At 43.6% G+C, this 15,005-nt stretch overlaps 1 protein-coding gene across 1 annotated transcript in view; it reads left to right on the top strand.

The window, feature by feature from the left end:
* The window catches only part of COL23A1 (collagen type XXIII alpha 1 chain), a 357,570-nt gene that overhangs the window by 289,412 nt on the left and 53,153 nt on the right, over nucleotides 1–15,005 (top strand). Inside the window, exon 3 of the mRNA XM_081287686.1 lies at nucleotides 1,387–1,431. Coding sequence (XP_081143812.1) covers nucleotides 1,387–1,431 — 45 coding nt within the window. The remainder of the gene's footprint in view (nucleotides 1–1,386; nucleotides 1,432–15,005) is intronic.

Raw genomic sequence — 15,005 nt, 5'->3', positions numbered from 1 at the left:
ACTAAGGGCTTGACCTCCCATTCAAAAATGGGCAGAAGGAAAAAGGGAAACACACATATATTCATTTTTCCATGGACCACCAACCTCAGACGATTCATAGCCAATCTCCTGGATCTGCTCCATAGTTATTCTGTGAATTCTTGACAGATTTTGAGGCTGACTTTTGCCAGAAAGGGCAATACCTGCCTCTCTGTGGCCTTTGTACCCAGCTCAGAGCCTAGCATATAGTGATCAGGCAAGACAGAGGTATAAATGTCATTTGCAAGTTGCGATGTAGTAATTACATGCAGTTTCACTTCTGCATATCTTTTCCTCTAAGAAAATGGGAGAATCAGGAATAATTAGACTTAGAGGGGTGGGAAGGGAGGCAGAGCATATGACAAAGGGACACCAGGAAAGTGTGCGGTGAGCTGCATCAGAGGTGACAGGATGAGGGACACTGACAGAAGCCTCAAGGCCTCTACCCTACAACCAACCAAAGGCAAGGACTTCCAACCCAGGGCAGGGAGCTGGCCAGCATTCAGTGGCATCAAGGCCACTCGGGTCTCAGGGACCAATACAGGTAGAGGACTAGAGGTAGAGGCAGAAGGGTCTGAAATTATAAATTCAAAAAGGCTTAAAACTGATGGAAGGGGCCGGCGTCCCTGCAGAGCACTTGCCTAGCGTGTGTGAGGCGGTAGGTGCCATCCCCAGTACTGCGGGTGGGGAGAGTCTGGATGAAGGACTGGATCACATGCTGGTGTGCACATGGTCTGCAATGAAGTATAACAAATGTATAAGCATCTCCCTGGGCTAGTGGAAAGGAAGGAACTGAAAGTTCCAGTGGATGGTAGTAGAAAGACTGCGGATGGATGGTGCCTCTTGTCACCAAATTTAAGCACTGGAAATATCCCATAGTGTCTTTATTGGTCTTGATTGTGTTGGCTTTTTTTTTTCCTTCTTTGATACCAGAAAGCATTTGTCAGGGCTTTCCTAAGAAAACTCTCTGCCTCAGCCTTCTTTGTCTCCTAAGTCTGAAGTTTCTCAACTGTAAACTCTCTCCTGCCTCAGGAGTGTCCCGGGAGTGTATCTTTTTGGTTGGGGAAGGACTTGTGAATGAATAAGTGAACAGAGGATGGAATTACAGTAAGGAGTGAGGAATGCAGCCCAGCAGGGAGCCGGTGTCTGGAGGAGCCAGGGCAGGGGACAGCAGAAGTAAGCAGTTTCTTCTCCGCCACCAACAGGCTGGCCTCAGCCTCAGCCTTGGCCATGTGGCAGGCTGCTCCCAGGATACTGTCACAGGTGTGGGCAGGTGGGCCCCAGCAGTGGGGAGCCAGCAGCTGGCAGGCTGTTCCCAAGCCCCCTGGCTTCCCTTCTCAATGGATCCATCTTTGTTTTCCTCCCTAGGTGCCCCTGGACGGCGTGGCAAGCCCGGAAGAAGAGGCGACCCTGGTGAGTCCTGGGTTTTCTTAATTTCTAAACCGGGGCCGGGAAGAACCCAACTGGCCAGAACCTGGCTGGAGGTGCCAGCCACCGACTCCCACCTTTAGTTATGCCCTTCGATCCTGAGTCAGTTCTTCCTCCCCTTTCTAATGCTAGCTGCTGTCCCCAGAGGCCACACTGCCCAGTACAGCCTTTTCTTGGCTTCTTGACATCCATAATTCCAGGACTGTCCCATCTCTGCCCTCAGCCACCCCCTGAATCTGTGTATCAGCCTTAGAAACTTCAGTCCATTGTCAGCCACTCTGAAGTATGGCCTCTGCCATGTGGAGGGCAGTTACGACTCTGCCAGCCCAGCCTCTGCCATGCTCTGTCAACCTGCCAGGACAGTTCTCTCCTGCGTGTCTCACTCCCTCCCCAAACTTGGCCTCTCCTTCCCTTGGCAGAGGAAGCCCTTGGGGGGAGGCTCCTCCTCCTTCCAAGCAAACTGCGGACAGACTCACTTATCTACACCACCTTCCTCCCCATCATTTCCATTTCACCCAAAATAAACTCACACTGCACAGTCCCCAGTATCCCCTCTCCCCGCACCTGACTGCCAGCAACTAAAGAGGCATTAACCCCATCCCCTTTGCCTCGCCTTCATCTCACCCAAAGGCCAAATTTACCTATGGTTTCCTTCAGGTCATACCAGCAGACACTCTGTAATCTTTAACCTTCTTAGTTCCTCACTTAACTTCTTCCTCTCTTCCTTTTCTGTACTCAGTAAATGCTATCTACTTATTTAGCAAAAAAGAAAAGGGTCATTGGAACACTCGTATGCCCTCGCCCCTTTCCACATTCCTTTATATTTGTGTCTGGAATAGAAGATACAAGCTACAGGTGTCTCTTAATGATCTCAGCATCAACAGAATGAGGGTGAGAGTGTGAACATGGATAAGAGAAACCATCAGGACTTTGGCAAAATAGGTGCAAAATTTGCAAGTCAGATGAAACATTCCCTGCTTAAGGACTACTCTATTTTTAAGTGTGATAGATTGATTATAGATATCTTAGTATTTCGTTTCCCTAAATATCTGGGGCTGCTTAAAAGAAAATGCTTTAGAGGTTCATATTATTTGAATTAGTGGTTCTGTGGTCACAATCCTAGTATAAGATTGTTTTCTCTTTAAACAACGTCTTTATCTTTCTTGACCCTCACTCTGTGTCACTTCCCTTCCGCCCTGGGTATTTCTGGCTCAGTTCAGGGCCCACATCTGACCTCCAGTTCTTTGCCTTCTTTATGAGACCCCCCACTTGCCTCTTAAATGAATCCACCCTTGGCCCTCTCCTCTCCTCTGTCCCCACAGTCTCCCACTCCTGTGGCTTCAGCTACTCCAGTGACACTGAGGATACCTCTCTCTCTGCCTCAAGCCCAGTCCTTTCCTCGGGGTCCCAGAGATTAGACACTGCTTCACCAAACTCAGCATCTCCTCCCCTCTTCTCTGCTCCGGCTTCACCACCTCAGGGAGGAGACACCAGCCACCTGCTCCCCTGTGCGGACTCCAGTATCCCCTGTGACCCTTCCCTTCCCCACACCAAGTCCCCTTCCGTCTTCTCAGTACATCTCAGAGCTGGGCCACCTTCTCTCTCTCATGGCCGCAGCCTGCAGCGGCTCTCATCCCCACTCTCTAGCCCATGTCCCTCACATTCAGCCTCACTCTGGGTGTCCAGGGTCCTGTTACCTCTGAGTCCTCTCTCTTATGTCCTCCCCTGCCGAGAATATCTCCTCCTTTGCCTAGACTTCTTACTCCAAGGTCATTTCTCTTTGTCCTTCAAGTCAAGTTCAAGTAGCTTCTACAGAAAGCCTACTTTAACCCCTCTGGCTAAGGGCTACCACCCCAAGTCTCCAGCATCCAACAGGTAAATGCAGGGGACAGTGAATCACTGAATGACTGACTGTCCTGCCCTTAAGCAGCTTCACAAGGAGGGCGTATTGGCGAGGCCAGAGGGAGCCACCACCGACAGGACCCCAGGCTGATTGGGCTCAAGAGAATCCAGGGCAGCTTCTCTCAGAGCCTCAGACTCTTCTTCCCAGAGCTGGGTTTGCTCATTAATAGAAAACACCCCTTGTGTTTCTCTTTTTGCCTTGATTTCCAGAAACTGAAGCTGTTTTATGTTTTAGGCTAGAACCTCCATTAGTCTGAATTTGTGTGTATGTGTGTGTTAGCACACCCACTGCACACCCCCCCACACACTAAATACACGCTCATCACTCAGTTCCTATTTTCTACCATCATAAAAGATTTTACTGCCTTTTATTGTAAGCTCCCTGACATTCTTTTTGGAAGGGTGTGAGGAATATGTACTTATTTTTCTTTTTTTTAAAATATTTTTTTAGTTATAGTTGGACACAATACCTTTCTTTTATTATTTATTTATTTTTATGTGGTGCTAAGGATGGAACCCAGCACCTTGCATATACATACTAGGCAAGCGCTCTACTGCAGAGTCACAACCCCAGTCCCACGTAGTCACTTTTTTAAGGACAAAGTAGAGTATGGTTCAGCTTACTGGAAAACCCATTCAAAAAGGGGAAATGGATCTGAATAGACATTTCTTAAGGAAGACATACAGATGGCCAAGGGTTTTACGAAAAAATATTTAATAACATTAATCATCAGGAAAGTACAAATCAAAACCACCTTGGTAATTGCCTCACCCTCATAAGAGTGGCTATTATCAAGAATGAGAAATTGTAAAAAAAAATAATAATAATAAGTAAATAAAATTTAAAAATTTTTAAAAAATAAAGAAATTATACTCCATCTATGTATGATGTACCAAAGTGCATTCTACTGTCATGTATAACTAATTCGAACGAATTTTCTTAAAAGAAGCAAAAGGTCAAAAAATGACTAAAAACAACAAGTGCTGGCAAGGATGTGGAGAAAAGGGAATTCTTGCACACGATTGGTAGGAATGTAAATTTGTGCATCCATTAAGGAAAACCTATGAAGATTCCTGAAAAAATGCTCAAATGGGGACTGGGGGTGTGGCTAAGTGGTATAGTGTTTGCCTAGCATGCAGGAGGCCCTGGGTTCGATCCTCAGCACAATAAATAAATAAATAAATGTTTAAATAGGATTACCATCTAATCCATCAGTCCCATTCCTGGGTATTTATCAAAGGAAATGAATTCAGTATGTTGAAGGCATCCACACTTCCATGTTTAGTGCAACTCTATTCACAATAACCCAGAAATGTAAACAATCTAAGTATCCATCAACTGACAAATGAATAAAGAGTATACACCATGGAATACTATTCAGCCATAAAAAGAATGAAATATTGTAACTTGCAATAATATGGAACTGGAGGTCATTATGTTAAGTGAAATAAGGCAGACACCAAAAGACAAGTACTACTTGATCTCACTCATGTATGGAATCTAAAAATTGATCTCACAGAAGTGTAGAGTAGGATGGTGGTTACCCGAGTCTGTGGGCAGTGGGTGGATTGGCATTGAGGAAGTGTTGACCAATGGGTACTAAGTTACAGTTAGATAAGACTCAAGAAGTTCTGGTGTGCTATTACTCAGGAGTGTGACTGTAGACAACAATAATGCAGTATATATTTCAAAAAGCTAGAAGAGCCAGGTGTGGTGGTACATATCTATAATCCCAGCAGCCTTGGAGGCTAAGGCAGGAGGATCACAAGTTCAAAGCCAGCCTCAGCAATTTAGTGAGACCCTGTCGCAAAATAAAAAACAAAAATGGTTGGGGATGTGGCTTACTCGTTAAGTGCCCCTGGGTACCATGGTACAAAAAAAGAAAAGATTTCCAAAACTTTCACCATAAAGAAATTATGAATGTTTGAAGAGATAGATATGTTTAATCTGATTTAAACATTACAAAATGTATACATGTATTAAAATATTACATCACACCTCATAAATGTGTACAATTTTCTGACCAGTTTAAAAATTAAAAAAATTTAGTAAATACAAAAAAATCCAAGGATGTAACAAAAGCTGCTTTATGAATTCTTCAAAACTGAGTTTCATTTAAGGAAATATCTACATTATTTTACTGTTCAGATTGTTCTGAATTATCATGAAGATTGTAGTAAATATAGGATAATGTATCCAGCCATTTACTAATATATTTGAGTAAATAAACCAAATTAATACACATAATTTATAGTTAAGCAATCATGGTTACTAATAGCTCACTAGCATCTGGTTTGTCTACTTGCTTTTAGAAAAAAAAAATCTAGAAAAAAAATGAAGGTCCTTAAGAAAATCATAAAAATAAAGTACTTTGCCAGATGTGGTAGAGATGCATGTCTGTAATCCCAGCAACTCTGGAGACTGAAGCAGGAAAATTACAAATTCAAGGCTAGTCTCAGCAACTTAGGAAGACCCTATCTCAAAATAAAAAATAAAAAGGACTTGAGATATATATAGCTCAGTGGTAAAACATATATGGTAAATTTTTTTTTTACTTAGCAATTTAAGTATGGAGGAGAAAAGAAAGAAAGAAAACCTATTCAACTTAGGACTCCAGCTTATTACAGTCCAAGAAAGAGCCCCAATATATATGAAGCAAAAACTGACAGGACTCAACAATAATAGTGATGGACTTCAGTACCCCATTTTTTTCTTTTTTTAATATTTTTTTAGTTGTTGATGAAACTTTATTCTTTTTTATTTACTTATATGTGGTGCTGTGAATCAAACCCAGTGCCTCACACATGCTAGGCAAGAGCTCTACCACTGAGCCACAACCCCAGCCCCAGTACCCCCATGTTTAACAATGAATAGAATCAATAGACAAAAGAAGTGAAGAATCAGAATAAACACATAAGCCAAGCATACCTAACTGACATCTACAGACTATCCCAACGAACATCAGAACACACACTATTTTCAAGTGAATATGGAATATTCTCCAGGACAGGCAATGTGTTAGGCTGTAAAAAAAAAAAAAAAATTAAACATCCCACTCCTAGAAGACAGTGACTCAAACAACGAATCACAAGGGAAATCAAAATATCCTTTGAGATAAATAAAAATTAAAGCACCACATGCCAAAATTTAATGAAATATTGCTAAAGATGTGTTCAGAGGGGGATATTTATAGCTACAAATACCTGTGTTTGGAAAAAAAAAAAAAACTGTCAAGTCAACCACAAAACCTACCATCTTAAGACACTAGAAGGATAAGAGCAAAATTAAGCCAAAGAAGAAAGAAAAACAAATTAGAGCAGAAAGAGATGAGAGCAAAAAAAATGGAAAAATAATAGTGAAAATCAACCAAACCAAAAGATGATTCTTTGAAAAATCAACAAAAGTAGCAAAACTTTAGAGAGACTAAGGGAACCTCAATAAGACTAACACTGACTTCCCATCCACAACACTGGAGTCCAGAAAGCAGGGGGATAACATGACATATTCAAAGGCTGAAAAAAACGCACAGCAAGAACCTTTTATCCAGCAAAACTACTCTCAAGACTGAAGGAAAGCCAGGCGGGGTGGCCCATGCTTGTAATCCCAGCAGCTAAGGAGGCTGAGGCAGGAAAATCAAAAATTCAAAGCCAACCTCAGAAATGCGAGACCCTGAGCAACTAACTCAGTGAGACCCTGTCTCTAAATAAAATACAAACTAGGGCTGGGGATGTGGCTCAGTGGTTGAATGTCCCTGAAGTCGATCCCCGGTACCACTCCCCACCCCAAAAAAATAATAATAATAATGAAGGAAAAATAAAATTGTCTTATAGTAACAGTTGCACATTTTTGTGAAGATACTGAAAATTATTGATGTATACACTTTTGAAAGAATGAACTTTAAGGTGCAGTTGGCCCTCTGTGTATCCACAGGGTCTGGATTCCCAGATTCAACCTGTCACAGGTATGCCATTCCATAGTTAGGGATCCAATGCTCCTCAACGTGTACAGACTTTTTTTCTTGTCATTATTCCCTAAACAATATAGTATAACAACTGTTGACCTAGAATTTGCATTGTATTAGGTATTATAAGTCATCTGGAGGTGATTTAAAGTACATACGAAAGCATATGTAGGTTATATGCAAATACCACACCATTTTTAACGGACTTGAGCATGAATGGATTTGGGTATTCTTGGAGGTCCTAGAAGCAATCCTTGTCAGATATCAAGGAATTAACCGTACATTAATTATATCTCAATAAATCTGTTTTGTTTTTTGTGTATTGGGGATTGAACCCAAGGCTTCACATGTGATAAGCAAGTATTCAACCAGTGAGCTACATCCCCAGCTCTTTTGATCTTTTATTTTGAGACAGTGTCTCCCTAAATTGCCCAGGCCGGCCTTGAACTTGCGATCCTGCCTCAACTTCCTGAGTAGCTGTGACTACAGGTGTGTGCCACCACGCCTGGCTGTTTTTGTTTTTATTTTTTCAGTGGCTTTACATTCCACCCAAACTTGTAATCAGCACCACTGCCGGCCCTGCAGCTTCTGAGTAATTTCCTGAACTGACCTCCAGGCTGGCCTGCTTGGCACTGGATTCCAGAGATGCTGCTCTGTACCTGATCGTCCCACCACAGCCAAACTTCTAGAGGCCCATCTGGGGTGCCGTTGAAAAAGGAGTGACTCCAAGTCTATTGTACAATCAGGGTTAGTTCTTCAACATGAAATCAAACAATGGAAATCTACCAGTTCTGTTTCTCTTCTCCATGAGGTCTAAGGGGTCAAGTGTGCACACACTAGAAAGAAAGAATATGCTACCATTCCATCCTGCTCTTGGTTTTGGTGCCTCTTTCACACAAGTGCTGTGCAGGGCACTTTATTTACACACAGTCTGTGGTTCAAGCCTCATCCAGAAAGGCAGGGATGGTTACTCCCGCATTTCACAGAACCAATTCTTAATCACTTTCTCCCTGCTCACTAACTCATGATTGCCTGCCTTACTGCATCTACCTTTTCCCAAAGGACCAGAGCTTTTAAATTTTTTCCTACTCCTTTGGGGGGGGGGGAAGCTCCCTAGAAACACGACGGAAGGTTCTTGACCTTATGGTGGGAGTTGGTTTGGATTTTTGAAAGGTGAGACCCCAGGGTGTGACATCTTACCTAAGCTGGCGGAATGGGAGAGGCAGAGGTCTTGTCCAGACCAGAGAGGGTAACAGTCCCGAGGAGTTAGGAGTCCAGGATAAGAGAGGAGCAGGTACGGAGCTGATGCAGGGACAACGACCCCCAGCCACCAGCCCCCACTTCCAGTGCTGGGCCAGAACCTGCCAGGCTGTGGGTTATATCTTCCCAGATTGCTTTTCCAGGAAAGCTAAAAGTGCCCTTTGGGAAACACTGGGAAACTGACTATCCCCAGAGGAGCCAGAAAATCAAGGTGAGCATTGTCAACTCCCAGACTTACCACCTGCCTCTGCTTACTTACCAACACTGAGCCGGCAACTTCCCACCCGAGCAACACCGCCTAACCTTGAGTGCGTACAGCTCCCAATTTGGGAAGCCCTGTTGAGCTACATACATCCCACTCAAGAGGGCCCAGAATCATTGAGTCCTCTACTTGCTCGGTCCTTTTTATTTATTTCCCAAGTCATCTGGCTCTTACTTAATTGCTCCCACATTTCAGTGCTGGGAACATATGTTTGAAAGTTTTATACAGAAGGGCTGGGGTAGAAAACCCACTCGTGGGACCAGGCCATGGGGATTAATTCAGACAGACTCACTTTCCAAGCAGGGATCCCCTGCATAACCTGAGCCACACCTCGGGCCCTGTCCCTCACTCTTGGGTGCCCAGCTGGCTGCTAGTTGTAGATGCCAACTCCAGAGACTATGGCAGACGCAGCACAAACGCCCTAGAACCGAGTCAAGGGCAGAGCCACCAGGCAGCTCCTGTCCCTTTTGCCCTCATCTGATCAACACCTATTTATTATGTGCTTGGGCCTGGCAGGCCCTGAGCTAGGTGGCGGGAGACTGCATGAAGAGGGCAGATGTGGTCGCGGCTATGAGGAACCTCCCTTGATGGTGGGGCTGACAGACAGTCATGACAGATGGTGGCAAGTGCTAGGAAGGAAATCACCAGGGAGGTGTGATAGAAACCAACGAAGATGTGCTTACATGCCACAGTTGTGGAAAGCTGTCCAAAGCAGTGATAATGAAGTCAGACCCCCTGGGCCCAGGGACATGGCAGATGTGAACATCCTAAGACCCCAGAGAACCTTGGGAAATTGAGAGAGATGAGTGGAGCAGGGAGCAGCATCCCAGGACATCAGGGGTTAACAAAGGACCAGGCCATACAGAAGAGCTTTTCCAGGAGTTTGGATTTTTTTTTTTTTTAAGGTTCCCCTGGCTGGAGGGGTTGGGTGCCTAGGAGTCTAATTAGAAAACTGTGACAATGACACTGCCGTGAAGCAGTGGTGGCCTCCTGAACTGATGTCGGGGGCGCCCAAGAAAGGTGCTGTGCCAGTGTTTTGGAATCTTGCAGGTGGGCAGTGAGATCTGACTCTGAATGCTGCTGTTCCCGTGCTAGTCCCCTCCAGACACTGTGGAGGATGGCATGGTTCAGGGTCCCACAGGACTGCTTCCAGCCCAGACTGCCCCCTCACTAGCTGGGTGATCTCAGACACAACACATACCTTCCCCAGGACTTCCCAGGAAGTTCAGTAGAGTATAGAGCTCTTTCTGCCCGGTTTCTCTCCCTTCTTCCTTGTTAGGCTCAAGGTTAGCCTGCCTGGGTTATACCCAGGTCAGGAAGATGTGCCACTGGGCATGGTAACTTTTCTGAACCTCAGTTTCCTCATCTAAAAATGCACCTGGTGAGGTTGCTGCAAGTGTTACGTGACATGATCTGAGGAGAGCAGGCACTTATGTTCCCAGAGCCTGAGGTTACTCTCCACCCCTCCTTCATCTCCCCTGGGATGCACCTCATACCAGGACCTTGGGCTCTGCTCTCAGGACCCTTAGCTCTCAGAGGGAGCTTCCTTGGAGGGAGGGTGGAGGTAAGTATTAGGAAAGCTGAGGACCTAACAAAAACATGGAGTTTTTTCCTCACCATGTTCAAGTTCAAGTGTATTAACTTTTCGATATACATGAATCCATGAGATGGAAGAGTCCCCACCAAAAGCTCCTGACTGAAACAACCCGGTAACCACTTTCTTGTGTTCACGCCTAAAGATGTTCCATATCTATACAAACAAACAAAAGTCTATAGATTCTTTTTTCTTTTTTTTTTTTTTTTTTTTTTTTTTTTTTTGCTATTTTGAGGATCAAACCCAGGGCCTCATGCTTTCCAGGCAAGCACTCTACCCCTGACCGCATTCCCAGCCTGAATCTGCAGATTTTTAGCACAAATGGCTGCATGATATATATGCCATCCAATACCTTTCTTTCTAAATGTAACAATATACCTTAGAAACCTATCCAAACATATAAAATGTATCTTTTTTGTGGCTCTATAATGTTCCATTTATAGATATATCATCTTTCATTTCATCAGTACCATTTTTCTGTTTCTAATGTTTTTGATATTTCAAGTGGTTAAGTGGTCCTACAATGAATATTCTGATAATACCTGGTTTTGTTTTTTGGGTTTTTGTTTTGTTTTGTTTTTTTGTTGGTACCAGTAACTGAAGCTAGGAATAATTAACCATCAAGCCACAGCCCGTTTTTTCCCTTTCTTTCTTTCTTTTTTTGAACTAGGATCCTCCTGCCTCAGCCTCCCAAATTGCTAGGATTGCAGGCATGCACCATCATGCCTAATTATACCTGTCTTTTTACATATATGTTAATATTTCTACAGAATAAATTTCTAGGGGGATAATTGCTGTGGCAGTTAGCATATATACATTTTGAATCTTAATATGTATTGCCAAATCACTCTGTATTGATAATATCCCAATGTATCTTCTCTCACATGGTAGTTCATCAGTGTTATGATTTGGATAGGAGGTGTCCCCCAAAAGCTCCTGTGTTAATGTAGGAATTTTCAGAGGTTAAATGATTTTACTATGAAAACTGTAAGCTAATCAGTCCATCCCAATTTGGATAGACCAACTCTGGATGGTAACTGTAGGCAGATGGGGCATGGCTGGAGAAGTTGGGTCACTGGGTATGTGCCCTAGAAAAGTTCATCTTCCCTTCAGCTCCTTCCCCCCTCTCTCTCTGCCTCCTGGCCACCATGAATGCAGCAGCCTCACCCTTCCACCATGGTATCCTGCCTCACCTTGGGCCCAGAGCAATGGAGTCAGCTGACCATGAACAAAACCTCCAAAACCAATTTTAACCTTCATTTCTGTTATTATGAAAGATCATTTGCTTTTGTAAATACAAAAATACAAAAACTAATCCTCATGCACAATCATATTTTTAAATTTTTGTTTTAATTAGTTATACATGACATTATAATGCACTTTAATACATCATATATAATGGAGTATGATTTCTCATTCTTCTGGTTGTACATGATGTAGGATCACACTGGTTGCAACTATTATAGAAAGCAGTATAGAGAGTCCTCAGAAAACTTGGAATGGGACCACCAGTGACTCCTCCGTCTATATCCAAAGGACTTAAAATCAGCATATTACAGTGATGCAGCCACATCAATGTTTATAGCAGCTCAGTTCACAATAACTAAGCTATGGAACCAACCTAGGTGCCCTTCAACAGATAAATGGATTAAAAAATGTGATAAACACACACACACACACACACACACACACACACACACACACACACAGGACTACTCAGCCTTAAAGAAGAATGAAATTATGGCATTTGCCAGTAAGTGGATGAAGCTAGAGAATATCATGCTAAGTGAAATAAGCCAATCCCAAAAAACCAAAAGCTACATGTTTTCTCTTATGTGCAGATGCTAATTCATAATTCATATTTTTAAGGGCTCTTTTTATTTTCTGACCTATGAACTCCAGAGTCATATCTTTGGGCCATTTTTCCATTAGGTTGGTGATATTTTGACTGTTGATTTCTGGCAGTGTTTTTATATCCTGGTATCTAGACTTTGCTTACAGGGCTTTCTGCCTGGCAGGATTTCTTTTCTTTCTTTTTTTTGGGGGGGCAGGGCTTTATGTGATTGGATCAGACATTTCTTTTATGGTTTCTGGGTTATGAGCTACAGTCAGGAAAGCCTTGACCTGGGGATGTGGCTCAAGCGGTAGCACGCTCTGCTGGCATGCGTGCGGCCCGGGTTCGATCCTCAACACCACATAACAAACAAAGATGTTGTGTCCGCCAAAAACTAAAAAATAAATATTAAAAATTCTCTCTCTCTCTCTCTCTCTCCCTCTCTAAAAAAAAAAAAAAAAAGAAAGAAAAGAAAAAAGAAAGCCTGCCCTTCTCCAGGGTTAGAAAAAAAATTTCCCACATTTTCCTCTAGGAGTTTCATGATTTTTTTTTAAACATGTAAATTATCTCTGTAAATTTTGGAATTATCCTGGTTTATGCTGAGGCATTGGTTCAACTTCACTTACTCCTGGATAACTACCAGTTCTCCTGCATTCCCTATTAATAACACATCTCTCCCATTTCAAGGGACTCCAGTGGAGTGTTGCAGCCTGGTGATCCAGGGCAGATCCCTGCATGGAGGTCATGATGGGATTTAGACTTTTGTACTAAAAGAGAGAGAGTTGGGAAAGAGAGTGTCACTACCAGATTTGCATTTGAAAAACATCACTCTGGTCCCAGAAAAGAAGCTACAATGGCATTGAAGATTTATATGACCCCAGGTGAATCTACCTCATTGCTAGTAGATGTCACCTGCTGGGTCATCAGCCCTCTCTCCAATACTACTTCTGAGTGAATTCCTGTAACTTCTTTTTTTCTCCTATAGGGGTTTCTGTGTTTGATTTTTTTTAATTGGCATATAATAATTGTACATATTTCTGGAGTACAGTGTGATGTTTTGATACATGTATATAATTTGCAGTGATCAAATCAATGTATCACCATCATCTCAAATATGCATCACTTCTTTGTATTGGGCATATTCAAAATCCTCTCTTTTAGCCATTTTGATATATAATAGATTATTATTAACTACTGTTACCTATTGTGCTATAGAAAATAGTAATCCTGGGGGCTGGGGTTGTGGCTCAGTGGTAGAGCACTTGCCTAACATGTGTGAGGCCCTGGGTTAGATCCTCAGCACCACATAAAGATAAATAAATAAAGATATTGTGTCCAGGGGCTGGGGATGGGGCTCAAGTGGTAACTCACTCACCTGGCATGCGCAGGGCGCTGGGTTTGATCCTCAGCACCACATAAAATAAAATAAAGATGTTATGTCCACCAAAAACTGAAAAATAAATATTAAAAAAAATTATCTCTTTCTAAAAAAAAAGATAGTGTCCATCTACAACTAAAAATACTTAAAAAAAAAAAAAGAAAAGAAAATAGTAATCCTGCTATCCAACTGTATTTATGTACTGATCAATCAACTGTTTCTACCTTCCCCTTCTTTCTACCCTTCCCAGTCCAGTGAATCTGGGAAGAAGCTTCTCACACATGCTGACCTCTGGGTTCTATGGCCTCCTCTCCTCCAGTGACCTGGACCTCCACATGACCATCACAGCCTTCCACTGCCATGACCTGGCCCAGTTCCTCATCATCATTAACAAAACCTCAGTTCAGAGTCCAGCCCACTCCCTTAGTTCCCTGACCTCACAGTCCTTCCACCTCACCCATCTTCAAATCCATGCATCAACCTTGTTCCTTGTCCCTCGTCCCCTCCAGCTTACAGCACTCAGTTCCTTCAACCTGTGCCCCTGCTATCCTTTCACCTCTTACTCTCATTCAGCAAAGCTTCACCTCTGAGCAAACCCAGCCCTCCACATGCCGGGCTCCAGCACCCACGAAGCTCACAGGACACCAATTTTGAATCCCAGCCACCCACGGCCTCCTTCATCCTGGTCACCTGGGACTGACAGCCTCATTTCCTACTTCACTAGAGAAGTGGGCACAACCAGAAGAGAACTTCAGTTAAATTCCCACATCCTCAGCCACACACTGAGCAGCGCCATGTTCTGCCTCCCTGCCCATTGCCGAGGTTGGAGACTCCATGCTCCCTCCTGTACCTGCACCCCGCTCTGCACCAGCCCCTTCCACCTCCTCAACAGCATTGCTCCAGGAATCTCCCTTTCTCCTACTCGCTGAATCTCTCCCTCTCTGCAGGATGACTCCTGTTCAATTAAAAACTGCCATAGTACCTCTCATCTTAAAAACAAAACAAAAAAAACTCTTCTCTGGACCCCATGAACCCCAAAGCATCCACTCCGATCTTTTGCTTCCCCCTGCAGCGCAACTCCTCAAAAGCACTCGCGGTTCACATTCCTCCCTCTTCTCCCCTAACCTGTCTCCAGTCAGGCTCCCATCCCATCACTGGGCACTATACAGGCGATTGCTCCCTCTTCCACCTCCTCAAGACACTTTTCACAACATGGTTTTCAGGACTTCCTTCTCTTCTCCCCAACTCCTAACAGTTGGGGTGTCCCTGAACACCATGTACACCAAGCTGAGCTCCTGATCCCTTCAGCAAAACCCTCCCAGCACAGTCTCCCCACCTCCAGGGATGGCAACTCCATCCTTTGGCCA

This window comes from Spermophilus citellus, assembly GCF_964194105.1.
Source record: "Spermophilus citellus genome assembly, chromosome: 1".
NCBI lineage: Eukaryota > Metazoa > Chordata > Mammalia > Rodentia > Sciuridae > Spermophilus > Spermophilus citellus.
This window is presented reverse-complemented; position numbering and strand designations above follow the sequence as displayed.